This window comes from Acanthopagrus latus, chromosome 1 (assembly GCF_904848185.1).
Source record: "Acanthopagrus latus isolate v.2019 chromosome 1, fAcaLat1.1, whole genome shotgun sequence".
Lineage (NCBI taxonomy): Eukaryota > Metazoa > Chordata > Actinopteri > Spariformes > Sparidae > Acanthopagrus > Acanthopagrus latus.
In genome coordinates this window covers 23580403-23597210 of record NC_051039.1, presented here as the reverse complement: position 1 = coordinate 23597210, position 16808 = coordinate 23580403, and the positions used below count along the sequence as shown (strand labels likewise).

Below are 16808 nucleotides of genomic sequence, written 5' to 3'. Positions count from 1 at the left end.
TGGTAGTGAGCAAACAGAGAGGCTTTTATTAAATTCACATATGTATGTGAAGGAAGCACTGGGATTAGATGTGTTGTATGTGATCCTCAGGAATTGTCCCTTGTGTTGCTGCGTGGAATGGACTCTCAGGCGATGGTCGATGAGGAGGACACCACCTTTCCATCCCTCAGTTCCTCTGTGATCACAACCACTTTGGAAGATGATGAGGAGGAACCAATTCCACTGGCGATACTGTAGAGGGGCAGAAATACAGTGCTTGTATTTAAAATCTATAAAAAATGCCTATATTTACAGAGCTAGTTCATTATAGTTTGTGATGAAAAGGCACAATTGTTCTTTGCGGGGATAATTACCTGCCCTCTCCATCCAGCAGCCTCCTGTACTCGGCGATCTCCATCTCCAGCCGTGTCTTGATGTCAAGCAGCATCTTGTACTCTTGGCTCTGATTTTCGATGTCACTGCGCAGACAGGTCAGCTGTTCCTCCAGGCTCGTCACCTGAAACTGGAGACCTTGGAGCTGCATTGCATACCGTGCCTCTGTGTCGGCTAAAGTGCCTTCCAGCGACGCTTTCTGGAAGAGGAAGGTGATGAGAAGAAAAAGGAATGAATAAACCAAAAATACCGTGCTTTTCATAAACTGGATCTCTCCGAGGACGTGATGCGTAGAGTGTGTAAAGGTAAAGAAGATTAAAGATTTGCCCCAGATCGCTGTTATTTACCATGCTAAGTTGTGACTGTAGCTCGATCTCCAGGCCCTGCAGCGTGCGACGGATCTCAGTGATTTCTGATTTGGACGTTTGGAGGATCTCTGTGCTGGCCGCCACCTCCTTGTTCAGAGCCTCTGTCTGAAATAGACACAGTCACAGACATAATCAGTGTATTGCGCATGTACCCTCGCACAACCGTCTAAGTAGGCAATGAGAAATCTCCGGCAGGGTTTGGGTCCAGTCTTACCTTTGTTTGGAACCAGGTTTCAAGTTCTTTGTTGTTCTTGGCGGCCACATTCTCGTACTGCTCGCGGATCTCAGCCATGACGGCGGACAGGTCTTGCTGTGGTGACGCGTCCACCTCCACGTTGATCTGTCCACTCATCTGGCTTCTCATGGCTGCCAGTTCCTGTTGAAAAAGACACATTCTTTAAGAGATGGACAGAGTTTTTTTTCACTCCACATTCGAGACAGCATCTTGATTGCAAAGCAGCTGACTGTTTTGGAGTGGCCACCCACCTCCTCGTGGTTCTTCTTGAGGAAGATCAGCTCCTCCTTGAGGCCCTCGATCTGCATCTCCAGGTCTGATCTGGCCAGTGTCAGCTCATCCAATAGTCTCTTAAGACCAGCGATATCTGCCTCCACTGACTGACGCATGGCAAGCTCGTTCTCATACCTGTGAGGCAGCAAGAGATCAGACTTTTGCACGCCTTCCAGTTATTGCTTCAGGTTAACTTTACAGTTTAACTCACTTTGTGTGTCCCATTCATCATGATACTTACTTGGTTCTGAAGTCATCTGCAGCCAGTTTGGCATTGTCAATGGCCAAATAGATGCCTCCATTGACACGGGTGGCGTCCTGGATCTGTGTGATGACACAAGGTTTCATTTGACATAATTCTCCAACTGCAAGCAGATCATTTCTCTTACAAGCAGATCTACAACATTTCATTCAGGAATTACAACTAATGTGACGTACCTTTCTCTGCAGGTCAGCGATGGTGGCTTCGTAAGCAGAGTAGTCTCGGGCAGAGGGGGCGGTTTTGCTCTCCAAGAACTGGCGGATCTTGAGCTCCAGTTCAGCGTTGGCCTTCTCAAGGTTGCGTACCTTCTCCAGGTAGTTGGCCAGACGGTCGTTCAGGTTCTGCATGGTGGCCTTCTCGTTGGCAGAAATATCGACGGAAGCATCGCCTCCACCGTAACCTCCTCCTACCTGATAACTATAACTGCTGTAAACACCACCGCCACCTCCAGCACCTCCAGCACCTCCAGCACCTCCAGCACCGTAACCGCTGCCCATACCGTAACCACTGCCTATTCCATAACCGGTGGAGATTTTTGTTCCACTGCCACCTGAACCAGCATACACACTTCTAGCATATCCCCTTCGCACCGAGCCTGCACCTCCACCCAGGCCAATGCCTCCTCCAGTGCCGCCACTGCTGGAGCGAAAAGAATAACTGGTGTTGCGTCCTGCCATTGTGAAGGCTGCTCTGGAGGTGCGTCTGCCTCGGAGAATATGAGATGGGGTGAGATGCACAGATGTGCTTCTGTCTTCCTTTTATGCCACACAAGGCTACTGCTGGGCGGGGACTTGGAGGACTGAAGGGAGGAGCACTGCCTGAAATGGTTGCGTTGCCCAACCCAACACACACACACCCCAGGTTCGTTTTGTGCAACGATGGGAAGGAGAAAGTGGGATTAGATGTAATCCTATTCTGTTGGGTAACATAATGTAGTCATTCAGACCTCACAGCTCCCTGCAAACCTCACATTTTTTTATTCATCCTTTATTTCCATTCTTCATGTTAAAGGTGCACTTTGTAAGAGAGTAGATTTTTCCAGTCTCATTCCCAACTAAAAGGGGATGGCAACTGACCTGACCTACAATCCCAAAGCGTCAGTATCTGACGAGATCTCTGACAAAGTGGAATATGCATTAACACACAGCATCCACGTGAACCTCTATCTGATGTTCCTATAAAGTGTACTGTAAATGTATAAGCCGCCACGCCCGTTACTGTTAGCCTCAGGTTAGTTATCCAGTCAAATGCTTCAGGTTTTGTTCTAACATGTGATGAGTCTTTTTTGAATATGTGCCATAAATATTGAGCAAGACTGCCACACTGTCCTGACCAAACCTGTTGCATTGCCAAGGCAACAAGCACTGTAAACACTGAAACTGAATCAGACGGATGTTTTTCATTTTGACTCTCACACTTGTTCTCACACCAATTTTTGTCATTTCTGTCTGTGTTATCTTGCAAGTATTTGTTTTGTTGTGCATAGTTTTAAACAAAACATTGTTCAGATTCTCTTTTATTTTCTCATCAGCAGCCTGCAGGCTGCCAGTTAGAAGTGGTATGTGTAAGGGCTCATGATGTCAGTCGATACCCAGCCTTCTCCAGGACTGGGCAAAGCACTGCTGGAGAGCTCAGCACAGATGTGCCTGCGTGTTTTTTTTTTTATTATTTTACTTGGCGTTGTACCTTGGCATATGCATCATGCCCAAACAGGAACAAGCTCTTGCTTGTTTGCTTCTTTCCATCTCACCACAGTATTTCTTTCAGATTTTTTACAATGTCCCAGAGGGTTTTGCACAACTGTCTCCCATGAAGCCGTGGTTGATTGAATAAAAAAAAAAAAAAATCACAGGTATTTAAACACTTCATTCATTTTAGAACACTGACATTTGTTATAATGCAGGTATTATTTTAGACCTTTTTGCTTGTTGCATCTAACAAAGTTTGGTTTCTCCTCTTACTAATAAATGACTTTTACAAACTATTCACATACTACACATAGTTTTGAGTAATACAAACCAGGTGTTTCTTTACACTGTTGCTTTTCATTGTGAGGGTGCAAACTCATCTCACACATGTGCTGAACAGCCATAAATAATGTCCTGATTGTTTTGAAACCCTAGCGACATGCGAGTGGAGACATTTTTATCTCTGGAGCATTTTAACACCAACTTCATGTGTGTACCCACTTCAAGGTATAGCTTTATACATCTTAGCTTTCTTTTAGATCAAGGCCTGAGTTTTCCTGCTTGTATTTTTCAGAATAGAACAATAGAATAGAATAGAATAGAAATAGAATAGAAAACCTGGCCTTTTACATTTTTACATCTAAATAAATGGACCATAGCAAAACAAAGAGATTAATGTAATTATCTCTTGGCACTCATAGCATTTGAAATATTTAGCTAAGTACGTGTCTTTTGCACCACCAGCAGAGCCATGTGAGGGTGTAGACGGTGAGCGTTCATATAACAGAGCAAACGCAAAAGAATCTGTGCACATTTGTGCAACAAGACATTCCGGTGATAGAATGAAACAAGGGTGTGGCACTGGTGGAGAGGTTTATACAGATACAATTAAAAAACGCTCGAGTTAAATCAGTTTATATGAAGTTTTCCTCACTGCAGGTTAGTGTCAGAAGTAAAAGAGAAAAGACATGTTATATGAGAACATGCAACGCTGAAAATCATACTTCATGTGCTCAGTGTATGGAGTCAGTAAAACTCATCTGTATACCAAAGAGGAAAGTTGAGGAAATAGCTCACATTTTGAGTAACATGAAGCAACTTGCAAATGATTAAATCATGAAAATTAAATAGATGTGTCGAAAATACAGGGAACATTCAGCAAATTTGAATAATATTTGGCTGTTTAAAATAAGTGATGCAAATCAAACCGTCTCATTTTCCCTCTGGCAGGAGGCGACAGCAGCGTCAGCCAAAATACCACACTATCAAAGAGGTTCCTCTCAGTGCTCTGCAGGTCGAAGAAAGTAACATTTCAGACTGTGTTATTGGATGTAGATAAGGTTGAGCTGAAAAACACATTTTCCAAGACATTCTTGGACACTTCACTTCTGCAAGGAAAGTAGAAACAGCAAACTGTACACATAAACGTTGCACCTAACTTTATAAGTGCTGTGTGACCTAGCGTCAGGCTGGTGGCTTCACTGAAAAAAACAAGACTCATATGTATCATATGTGTTTCAGGACCTGTGGTGATGACATGCTCAGCAGATATAGGTTCAAGCCTTCAGGGGTAATTTTGTTTTTCCACAACAGCATAAAGGTAATATCAGGTAATTAAATTCATGCAACACGACCGCCGAGCGTCACGCTATTAAAATGATCAGTTGCAGGAAAGACTGTTCACACGAACTGACAAATTCTTCTACTGCTGGCACATGACTCGTTTTCCCATTTCGCAATGTTAACAACAGGCCATGATGGCACAGTTGACAGGTATAGTGTCATAGGCGGCAGTGAGGCTGACGACAGGGAAGGCCATTATCTCATGAACAATCTTCTTGTTTTATCGACCACAGAGGATACCGTCATGGGTTTTATGACCAAACTGTCATCAGACACCCAAAAGTATTAAATACATGCCAGCAAAGCTCATATGATGTGTACAGAACTCACTCACTCGCTTCAGGCATCACCGAAAAAAACGACGCTAGTTCTCTCATATAAAAATCTGTTTTTTTAAATAGGGTTGCATTCTATTGAAAGCTGAAGAGAAGTCAATGAAGAGCTGGTTGTTGGTTTGATTCCCCTGGTCTGCATGTTGAAGTGTTGTTGTGCTGAACCCCAAACTGCTCCTGATGTGCAGCACCTTACATGGTAGCCACACATCAGTGTATGAATGTATGTATGAATTACACTTTGGATAGAAGCGCTTGCTAAATGTAAGCGCTATCAGCATCTCTGACCCATCTCCTGGCCTCACAGGAAAACTGCATAGGGTTCAGTCTTTTTCTGTGTCACAGCTTAACTCTTGTTTAGTTTCAATTCCTTCTAAGATACTCCTCACAAGGTGGGAAAGAGCCAGGAGGCACCCTGGGTACCATCTGCTGGTCGAAAGAAGACCGAAAGATAAACATGTGTGAAGCAGAGCACTTTAGGAGATTATCCACGATGCAGTCAGGACCCGGACTTCCTAATGTTTATGAGGGCAAAAGATTCACATGCTGTGGGTTCTCACAGCACGCCTCTACACTTTCTCAGAACTCAGAGAGCTCATGATTGAAATGCGCACATTTCTCTTTTTATTCTTCATTCACACACTAGATCTGATGCCTTTCTGGGCTGCACTTGAGTTGCCATTTCTCAGTCTCACTCTCCAGTTTACATTAAAGCTCAGCTAGTTTTAGGAGGAGTTGGATTGTGACCAGAGGCCTTTGAGCAGGGCCCTTGACTCTAGCTGTTCAGTGAGGCCTCCATGGTAGTACAGTGCTGAGTGTGAGGCAGGGTGTGGTTAGTGTGCAGAATTAGCAAAGCAGCGAGCAGCCTGGTATTATGAGAAAGGAAAGGACAGGCCAGGGCTGGCTGATGAGCATGCTAACGTCGGTAAGTGGCTCTGCAACACAATAGATGGAAGCCTTCAACATAACGTCAAAACTCTGATTTCCCCACATCCAGACTTTAAAGGTGCAACATGCGAGAATCTTTCTTTGTCACCTGGATGTGAGGAAAAAAATGATTTGATGTTAGTCCAAGATGAGTATTGTGTTGCAGAAATATCTACTGTTAGTCGGCATGCTGACCAGCTAGCCTCAGACCGTTCTGTCTCATAATGCCATCATACAATCATAACTCCTGGCTCCAAGTCTGGACTGCTAGCTGAGTGGCTACCTGAGCTAACTAGCTAACAGCAGCTACAGTTAGCAGTAGTTGGTGGTAACTCCGTAGATATGATTGTGCAATTCTTTCTGCAATTGTATCCACATTTTCTTGTTTTAAGATTTCATAGTAAAATACAAAAGAGACTTAGAGATTTGCACACATTCTAAAAAAATGTTTGAACACTGTTACCTGTAAAAAACAATCTATTAAGTGTTAAGTGTATAACAGCATAATCTGCACTAACAGACACTTTGTACTCTTGTAAGGCACACCTGTGGTTTATGTGGGCTGACTGATTCATGCTGATGGTATGTGTGGCAGCAGGGCGAGGTGTGACTGTGGTTTTCATTTAGGAAGCAAGATGTGAATGATGTATTCACACTTTCTATTGATATAATTGAGATAGCTCCTCAGACAATGAGACACAAATCAGATCTCACCTCGGAGTAATTGGTATACGATCCGTATCGCGTGCACAGCAGTCTGCTAACCGGTGCACACGGCATGTGTCAAATTGCTTTTGCCAAACAGCATAAGGTTTGCAGTCATAAGTCTCTATGTCACATTTACTGTGTCACACACCCTCATCCATTTTTCATGTAAGTGGGAAAGACATCTCAGAATGCAAAAGGCCCATTCAAGTCTGGGTATGAAGTGCCACGCTGACAAAATAACCACCGGAGAACAGTGTGTTCGAAATGTGCTGGGACATGAAAAATATCTCGCAGTGCATTTTACCTGGGTGTGTAACTCTCCTGCAAGGGCTAGCATAAGGTAATATGTCACCCTCTATCCGAGGAGGAGAAGGGGCAAGGGCTACTATTACTCATTGCAACATCAGGTGTCTCCTGACAATGGCTCCTCTGTCTTTGTGTTTCTTCTATTTCAGGCTTGAACTGGTTTCTGTTGTGTTGCGTCGTGCACAGCAGGTACTGGCCACACCCTTCACCACAAGGCACGACTGAGAGATCTGGAAATTTACAACAGAAAATTCTGGACTGCACCGGGCAGAGATTTAACAAATGAATGGCTAATAAACGAAAAACTGCTGCATTGTACGTTCAGTGCTGTGAGTCAACCCAACTGAACTGAATTAAGAGCCCATGTGGACACAATTAAGCACTTAATTGCTTGTGGTTGGGCAATAATAACTGAGGTCAGCTGAGGGAAAACCTACAGTACTTCATGTGAATCATGACTTCATGTATATCATGACTGTGTTTATTTCTGTAAAATTAAATATCTAAGTGCAGGAAAGTCTTTTTACTTGTACAGACATGCGGAAATTTCACCGTCAGGATTTCAGCTCAAAAACAGGCTTCATGTGTCCATGTGAAGCATCAGTCGCAAGGTGCTGCGTTTGTTTGTTTTTGTCTTGTCTAATCATGCAGAATTTTTACAATTCTAAGGCATGAACAGTGAGTCAAATGAACGCACACCTCTTTGCCTAAACTTGATATTGCTCTGCTACACAAATCTGCTGAAACAGTGCAAATCGCCTTCTAATTACATTTAATTACACTAATAGCACAATGAAGGGCCACAATGTGTTCACAGGGTGCAGCGCAAAGAAAGAGAGGGGAAGGGAGTATCTCCCGTTGAGTCATCTTGACCAACACATTCAGTCACTGAGCAGGTGAATAAGTGAAGAGCTCAAGTCTCTGCTTGGTTCCACTCCACCCAAGTGAACAAGCCGCTGGTGAGTCAAGAATGACTGTAAACCTCACTGAACCAAATCTTTAATTACATGGAGAACAAAGTCAATATTGTGTCTTCACTTTGTGCTGTTTGCAGCCCATTAAACCATTGCTGGTATCAATGTTTCGTATATTTAACAGTCCTGTGATTAAGCTGAAACAACCGTCTCTCTAAATGTGTCATGTGCTGCAACAATCAGTCTCCACTTCAGCAACTTAAAGTTACACAGGCAGTAAAGCTGTGTAGAGACGTCACCTTTAGAGACAGAGACACAGTGGCGCCTGGTGGTCATGAGCAGAGTAACAGCCTCGGCACAGCGTGAACGTGTGACCGCTGTCACTGTGATTTTTGCTTCATTTCAACATGCTGTTGTGATTTCCACCAGAGAATCCACACAGGAAACATCCAGGAAGAACATCTTGGATCTTGACTCTTCCATAAACTCCTACACTGTGAATTGTAAAACTTTAGCTCAGTTAAATGGTAAATGGTCTTGCATTTCTGTAGCGCTTTTCCACTCCACTGACCTCTCAAAGCACTTTACAACGCTTGCCACATTCAACCACTCACACACACATTCATACACTGATGGCATAGCGGGCGTCCCATGTGCAGAGGCTTTGTCCTCACTGCAGCGGCCCTGGGTTCAGTCTGACCTGAGGCCCTTTGCTGTGTGACACCCCCCTTCTCTCTCACCCTGTTTCCTGTCAGCTGCCTTATCAATAAAGCCATATAAAGGCCAAAATAATAATAATAACAATAATAATTATTTGACTTTACATTCAAGAAGTCAGGAAACAGATAACCCTAGAATTACTAAGTAGAATAGACAATATGATTTATGTCTTGCAAGCTAAAAAGTCTTAAGAACTTAAAATGATTTGTTTACTTTACTGTAATAACTTTAATGTTGAGGTAACCGGTAAAGTCACCTTGCGAGATTTTACAGTGTATGCTTCTTCTTGGTCCAAAAACTAATGAATACGATCTGATTTAATTTTGCCGGTGAAAAAAATGCATACAAGTTATAATCCACACTTGCAGTAGACATTTGTGATAAAGAACACAAATACACATCTGCATCTCGCTTCTCATGCTTTTAATCAGATTATGGTGTCTCATTTATCAATCTGTCAAGATCATGACCTGCTGCAACTTTGCTTTATCATTTCAATCAAAGGAAAGAGAAGAAAATGCCCCCTTAAGAAGCAAAAGTTAAACTGACTTGCTTGAACAATCATACGCTGGTTGAAGTTAAAGGTGCAACATGTGAGAATTTTAGAACATTATTTTAAGGCCGTCTTCATATTGTTTTGCACGGATATGTTCTGATTTAGCATATTAAGTCTGCTCAGCGCTAACAATCACACCACAGGAACGCTCGCCGCACGGCTAACTGAGCTAACTAGCTAACCGCAGCTACAGTTTGCAGCACTTGGTGGTTTCTCTGGTGATGTGCTGCCTCCTACTTGATTAGTTGTATGAATTCAACAGGTGGCCATTTCTTACATATTGCACCTTTAAGTGCATTTTTTCATTACACCGAAATTACAGAAGTAAATTAAGCCAAATCAAGGTAAACTTTTTGGTTTAGTTGGCAGCAGAGGTGAGCAGAGGCATTACTGAAGGTCCTCCACTTGGGTGTCGACGCTGGAGGACACCACCCTTCCATCAACGATCTCCTCCACGATGGTCTTCACCCTCCTCTCGATGTGGGGTTTGTGCTCTGCAGGGGTGGAGAGTGGGCATCATGAGGCTGCAGTGCAAAGGGCCAAACTCGTAGTTCATTAAGTGAATGATTTGGGATGCTTACCTTCCACTACCACCTTGCTGACGACCACAGGCCTGCAGAGAGAGAGAGAGAGAGAGAGAGAGAGAACATCATGTTAAAATGATTGCTTTAGCTGTAAGCCAACTGCTTTTCACTTTAAAGCCTTAAAGAAATGAACTACTCAGGCTCTTACTTTTTCTCATAAGACTCTCCCTCAAGCAGCCTCCTGTACTCTGCGATCTCCAGTTCCAGCCTCATCTTGATGTCCAGCAGCATCATGTACTCAGACTGCTGCTGCTCGATGGAGATTTTCAGCTGCTGCAGCTCCGCCTCCAGCGTGTTGATGGTCATCTGCAGCTGGCTGAGCTGAGAGCTGTATCGGGCCTTCACCTCCTCCAGGTTCTGCTGCAGGCACTGAAGCTGCGGGTCAGATGGGAATGATGTCAGGAAAGCTTCGCACATGATCAGAGAGGGCTCACTCGGTCTGCCTGACGGTAAATTATAAAGTTGCAGATCCATGGTCTATCTGCACAATGCTAATTTAAAGGACGGATTCGCAAATTTTTCATGTCTGTCTTGAAAAAAAAAAAAAAAACTTGGTGACTGTACGAACATCAAAACAGTTTCAAGCTTGTTGTGCTCATTGCCCCTGTTCACACCAGATATTAAAACACCATGTGCTTTAAACTGTCTGGAAGATGAGGAACAATAATGCAAAGTCCCAGTTCGAATTTTATTAGAAGTAAATACGAGGCTACCAGTTTTAGCTTGTTAAATCCAGTGTGTATCTCCCACAGCCTCTTTATGTAACCATTTGTGTGCCATGGCTCAGGTTGGACACATGTTATGTGTCCAGTTCCTGTCCATGTGCACGAACCTTAAAGATTAAACATGGTCAGTATTCCACAAGCAGAGTTTTACCAGCATCTAACCAACATCATGATTTTTCCTTAACTCTATTATAGATTAAAGCCACATTACGTAGAAATTGCCATTTTGTGCAATTTGGCTCTCCCCATGTTAGATGTTGTTTGTTTAATTCTTACAAAAACTGAAAAGTGGTCTGGAATATTTCTTTGCCAAGCACACTGATAGATCGTACAATGAGGAATTTACCAGAACTGTGTGTGCTAGCTGCAACTGGCTGCTGGCTGTAGCTCCATATTTAAAGCAACATTACGTAGAGTTTGGAATTATGCGCCCCCCAAAAGTTTGTGCAACACCACTGCCCTAAGGACAATCCTAGGTCTGTAACATTTTGTCATAACAACATTACATGTTGAAAACTTGAATCTTGAAGTAAACATGTATGTATTGCATTCTGTCATTTCCTCTGAGGCTTACCGACGCGACGGCACTGGAGCGACTGATCTCCAAACTCTGGTAGGTCCTCTTCAGCTCTGACAGCTCCGAGCTGGATGTCTTCACCTCTGTTGTCTTTGAGCTGATCTGTGACTGAAGATTATCCACCTTTTTGCACACACGCACACACACACACACACACACACACACACACACACACACACACACACACACACACACACACATGTTTATAAGCAATAAATCCTGTGACATCTCCATCCGTTTCATCAACCTTTTCATCATAGGTCTTATTCTCTGTGTTTTCAAATGTTCTCTCCCATTTTACCTTGGCCTTGAACCACTTCTCCAGCTCCAATTTGTTCTTCGCCATCACAGCCTCATACTGCTCCCTCATCTCCTCCAGGACCTTTGACAGATCCACAGAGTCTGTGCTGTCCACCTCGACGTTAACGTTGCCGCTCTGTTGGACCCTCACCAGACGCATCTCCTGCAACGTGAAGAAGTGTCACGTTTTTATTTGCCTCCACCGGCAGATGGCGCCATTGTACTTGAGAAACAGAACCGTTTTAAACGGGACATCCCACTGCAGCTGAGTGGATCGTCTCACCTCCTCGTGGTTGCTCTTGAGGTAGGCCAGCTCCTCTTTCAAACCCTCTATCTGCATCTCCAGGTCACTGATGCCCAGAGTCAGGGTGTCCCGGACCCCTCGGAGACGACCCACGTCACCTTCAACACTTGTACGCATGTTCATCTCTGTCTCATACCTACAGAGGAGAGAATTAAACAAGAGAAAGATGAAATATGAACAATCAACTACGCCTCTGCAAGGTTTAGCATGAAGCAACAGAGGAACCTAAACCTACTTCATTCTGAAGTCCTCTGCAGCCAGCTGAGCATTGTCGATCTGCAGGTTGAGGCTCTGATTCACTGAGAATCTTCTCTTGATCTGAAGGGGGGGAGGGGGATGAAACAATAATTTATATATGATTTGTTTGTTTGCTCACTGGAAAGACTCATCAGTAACAGACATGGCAGCATATATTCAAAAACACAACTCTCTGCAGTGTATAACTGATGATCAGGAGTTTGTGAAATTTGTCTACACACACACACACACACACACAGCCACATCAGTGGTGCAGAGTGGGGCCTTGATTCAAAGTTTGAGTTATGTCTGATTTGTGACAAGTGGCCACTGCAGTCACAGTGTGATAAACACAGCTGGGCTCAAACTGTACCAAAGCCGCATGGCGTCAAATGGAGAAAGTTTTGAAAAGACAAACAGAGATTTTAACCTGGGTTACAGTAAAAGATGCTGACATAGCAGATCCTTTGTTGTGAATGTTGCCTGGGTTGATGGGATTGGGATGGAGGGGAGGTGTTACTGTCAGTATATGTGTGTCTGGTCTGGCATGTGTGTGTGTGTGTGTGTGTGTGTGTGTGTGTGTGTGTGTGTGTGATGTAAGCGGGTTCACTGTGGAACAATAAGATATACAATGAAGGTAAAGTGTGAGACGCAGGCAGTACCTGAGCCCGCAGCTCATTGATGGTGGCGAAGTAGCTGGTGTAGTCTCTGCCAGCGCTGGGAGCCTTCTTCTCGTAGAACTCTCTGATCTGCAGCTCCAGCTTCTTGTTGGCCGCCTCCAGGGAGCGCACCTGCACACACAACCAGATGGGTGACATCACAGCAGGCGATGACAGGTGACAAATGAGAGATGGCAGACGTGGACCTTTATCAGTCAGTCTGTATTTGTGTTGCGGCGGTTCACAACAAAAGCCATCTCATGACACTTTCCAAGTAGAGCAGGTCCAGGCCACACTGCTTGATTCATTTAACAACAGGGAGGGGGGAGAGAGAGAAAGAGAGGGAGACAGAAGGAGAGAGAGAAGGAGAGAGAGAGAGAGAGAGAGAGAGAGAGAGTAAGAGAGAGAGAGAGAGAGAGAAGGAGAGAGAGAGAGGGAGAGAGAGAGAGAAGGAGAGAGAGAGAGAGGGAGAGAGAGAGAAGGAGAGAGAGAGAGGGAGAGAGAAAGAAGGAGAGAGAGAGAGAGAAGGAGAGGGAGACAGAAGGAGAGAGAGGAGAGAGAGAGAGAGTAAGAGAGAGAGAGAGAGAAGGAGAGAGAGAGAGAGAGTAAGAGAGAGAGAGAGAGAGAAGGAGAGAGAGAGAGAGAGTAAGAGAGAGAGAGAAGGAGAGAGAGTAAGAGAGAGAGAGAGAAAGAAGGAGAGAGAGAGAAGGAGAGGGAGACAGAAGGAGAGAGAGAAGGAGAGAGAGAGAGAGAGAGAGTAAGAGAGAGAGAGAGAGAGAAGGAGAGAGAGAGAGAGGGAGAGAGAGAGAAGGAGAGAGAGAGAGAGAGAGTAAGAGAGAGAGAGAGAGAGAAGGAGAGAGAGAGAGGGAGAGAGAGAGAAGGAGAGAGAGAGAGGGAGAGAGAAAGAAGGAGACTGGGTTCATCTGCACATTGGTATGTCGTTAATTAGCTGACCATTGTTCTGACTGCTGACTATTATTACCTTTAAATGATACATGGACACACACGCACTCACACACACACACACACACACACACACACACTTTCCTTTACAATTTTATTTATTCTTGTTCTGTAGTCCTAACACTTTGGCAATATTGTAAAACACAGTCATGCCAAGAAAGCGTTTTGAATTGAATTGAACAAGGGAAAGAGAGTGGGGGAGAGAGTGAGAAGGAGAGACAGAAAGAGAAGAGAGAGAAGAGAGAGACAGAAAGAGAAGAGAGAGAAGAGAGAGACAGAAAGAGAAGAGAGAGAAGAGAGAGACAGAAAGAGAAGAGAGAGAAGAGAGAGACAGAAAGAGAAGGAGGGAGATAATGAAAGAGAGAGACATGGAGAGAGATGGTGGTAGAATAAGAGACAGAGGGAGAGAGAGAAGCTGTGGGAGAGACATAAGGAGGTGGGATACAGTGGCCACAATATACAAAATGAATATTAGTAATAAATAAATAAACATGTTTATTGGTTGTCTTTGCCCTGGCTCTCACACTATACCGTCAACTTTAACTTCCTTTGCAAAAGTTCACTGAATTCTCTGTTCTGCATCCTGTCTGACCTGATTCTTTGTCGGGAATAGAGGGAGGATCAAAAAGTCTTACATAAAGAAGATGTATGCAAATCATCACAGGGAAAAGTACTTTGTGAGCAGCAGAAGGATGCAGAAGCAATCAAGAAGACTGCTAGTAACAGTTTATCCGAAGTCAAAATGAATTTTGTAATTGAACTCAGATTACCTCATTTTCACTTCAGGATGAGTTCTGTAGATCATCCAACTCTCACAGAGAGATCTTATTGTGAGCAGGGCAAAACAAAACCTGCCCCAGTGCTGAAACTGCTGTTTTACACTTTACCATTTATTGTGTCTGTGTGTGATCCTACATGGGTGCGAGGTGTGTGAGCGACATGATGTGTTGTGGTTCGTTCATCAGGTGTATGCAGCGGTTTTTGGAGGGTCACATTGAGCCCATTAAAATGTCTTCACAAATATCTATTTTCTGACGAAGATTCGCAAAAGTGTTTGGAATCATCATCATCATCATCATCATCATCAGGGCTCACCTTCTCCAGGTATGAAGCCAGGCGGTCGTTGAGGTTCTGCATGGTGACCTTCTCGTTGCTGATCACCGCGATCTCAGAGTAGTCGCCCACTGACCCGGAGCCGAACACGGACTGGGACTGGGAGATGCGGGTCCCGTAGCCTCCCGCGCCCCCGTACACGCTGGGCGCGCGGCTGGAGAAGCGGCTGCTCCCGCCCAGCTGCATCGCCCCGCTCATGCTGAAGGCGCTGGCGCTGCCGGACACGCTGCGGGCGCTGCTGATGCTGCGGGAGCTGAAGCTGCTCTGGCGGCTGATCGTGGAAGTCATGACGACAGGCGGTGGATCGGGAGGCGGAGGTGGCCTTGCGGGTGATGCTCAGCGGTGGAGAGTCTCCGAGGAGTGCCTCAGCTGGAGACGGCCGGGCATTTTTATAAGCCTTGGAGGAGGAAGATAGCGTCGGTTCCCCCGCCACCCCAATGAATGGAATGCAGATAATGGTTTGAAGGAATAGGTGTGTACAGTAGCTTTAGTGCTGATGATGGCTGGAGACAGGTTGAACATCAAGTTTGGCAGCTTGATGGGCGGCTCAGTGATCGGGGAGGGTGAGTTATGAAGATAATAGTTTTCCCCCAGTGTCAGTTATTCTTAGTCTGGGGCAGATAATGCGTGACACACGGATGTTTTATAACTGCCTTACACACGCTGTCCCCAAAGCTTTTCCAATGGAGGAGGAAGTTTTTGCCTCACTGCCTGACTTCCTGCACAAAGTCATTCTGCTCACCATACTCTGACAATGTAGAGTGACAGAGACCCGACTCATTTAACCTGCATTTAACCTCACATAAATATATAAAACATCATAAACAATGACTTTTATAGATACCACATCCAACCCTCTGGCAGGCCAACCCACAGCACCATGACAGAATTCATTCACAGGTCCACTGTCCAAAACCATGCCTGATACACTTTAAGGGCTTTTGCTGTTTTTGCTTGATGTTTCTGTTGTCAGTTGTCATCTCTTAATCGTTTCTTGAGGCTGCGGTGGTTACTTTGAGAAAATTGTTGAAAAATGTCCAAATGAGCAGCTTGACAGACCCTTGATCCTTGAACGGAGGGTTAACATGTGCAACGCCACATGGAGATAGGGCAACCTTTCCCTGTGCTCACCTTTATGATTTAAATGAGTGTTGGCCTACCAGCAGCAGTGACAGCATTTATATACTGTGCCTCTGAAATACTCTTTTACTGGAAGGAATATATGAATTCTTAAAGGTGCACCTGTAAGAATTGGTTTCAAAACTTCCCAAAGACAGGAAGGAAGTCAGTTCATCAACAGAATTTCTGAAGTCGTGTCAGAGACGCTAGCTTGAGTTTGCATGCTAACCAGCTAGCCCTGACCGGTCCTGTGTAGAAATGATGATCGGGGCCTGGTTCTGTTGTCCGCTCACTCGGCGCCAGTTCTGGCACTCTGGGCTTTCCGCGAGCAGCAGTTTACAGCGATTACTCCGGAGACATGCTGCCCCCTAGTTGTTTGGAGTGTAGATGCGACAGGTTGCCATTTCTTACATATCGCGCCTTTAAATTTAGGTTACTGGGTTTTTATTATTCTACTCCTGCTGAAGCACGATGAGTGTGCCAAGTTTTCATGTCGTCAGACATCATGCAGCTGCATCAGCAACAACTGTGCTCACTGAGGAAATCATAAAAAACAATTTTGCATAATGGGTCTATTACACGGAACCTTTGAGAGGAGGAAAGGTGTGTTTTTAACCACAAACTGGTTTTGTTCATTGATCCAAGCTTTCATCTGGGCTGCCAAAGTTAGTTATTCCAGGGAAGTAGTGGGAGGAGGCACACAAGGTAACAGACAACAGACATTTTAACTAAATATTTTTTTCTGACCGCACCCAAACACACACTCACAAAACATTGCCACTGTCACCTTTTGACTCAAAGCTGATCAAATATGCAGGAAGAAAAAACTATCTTGAAGTGACACAGGAATCTGAAAACCATCTTGATCTGCCGCGGTCCACACCCATCAGGGGAAAGTGGCAGATAACACTTTGCACGCCACTGGTTCGTGGCAGCGTCTTCC

At 44.6% G+C, this 16808-nt stretch overlaps 1 protein-coding gene across 1 annotated transcript; it reads right to left on the bottom strand.

The window, feature by feature from the left end:
* Positions 1 to 15123, bottom strand: LOC119032474 (keratin, type I cytoskeletal 13-like). Its single transcript, XM_037121755.1, has 16 exons — positions 14729 to 15123; positions 12674 to 12802; positions 12010 to 12092; positions 11754 to 11910; positions 11472 to 11633; positions 11168 to 11293; positions 10017 to 10243; positions 9866 to 9897; positions 9676 to 9778; positions 1687 to 2257; positions 1490 to 1572; positions 1227 to 1383; positions 955 to 1116; positions 720 to 845; positions 354 to 571; positions 1 to 231 (listed from the first exon to the last, which is right to left on the bottom strand). Exons 1-16 carry the CDS (start codon positions 15032 to 15034, stop codon positions 126 to 128), a joined length of 2748 nt encoding a protein of 915 aa, XP_036977650.1. The 5' UTR covers positions 15035 to 15123; the 3' UTR covers positions 1 to 125.
* Between the last annotated feature and the right edge of the window lie 1685 nt (positions 15124 to 16808).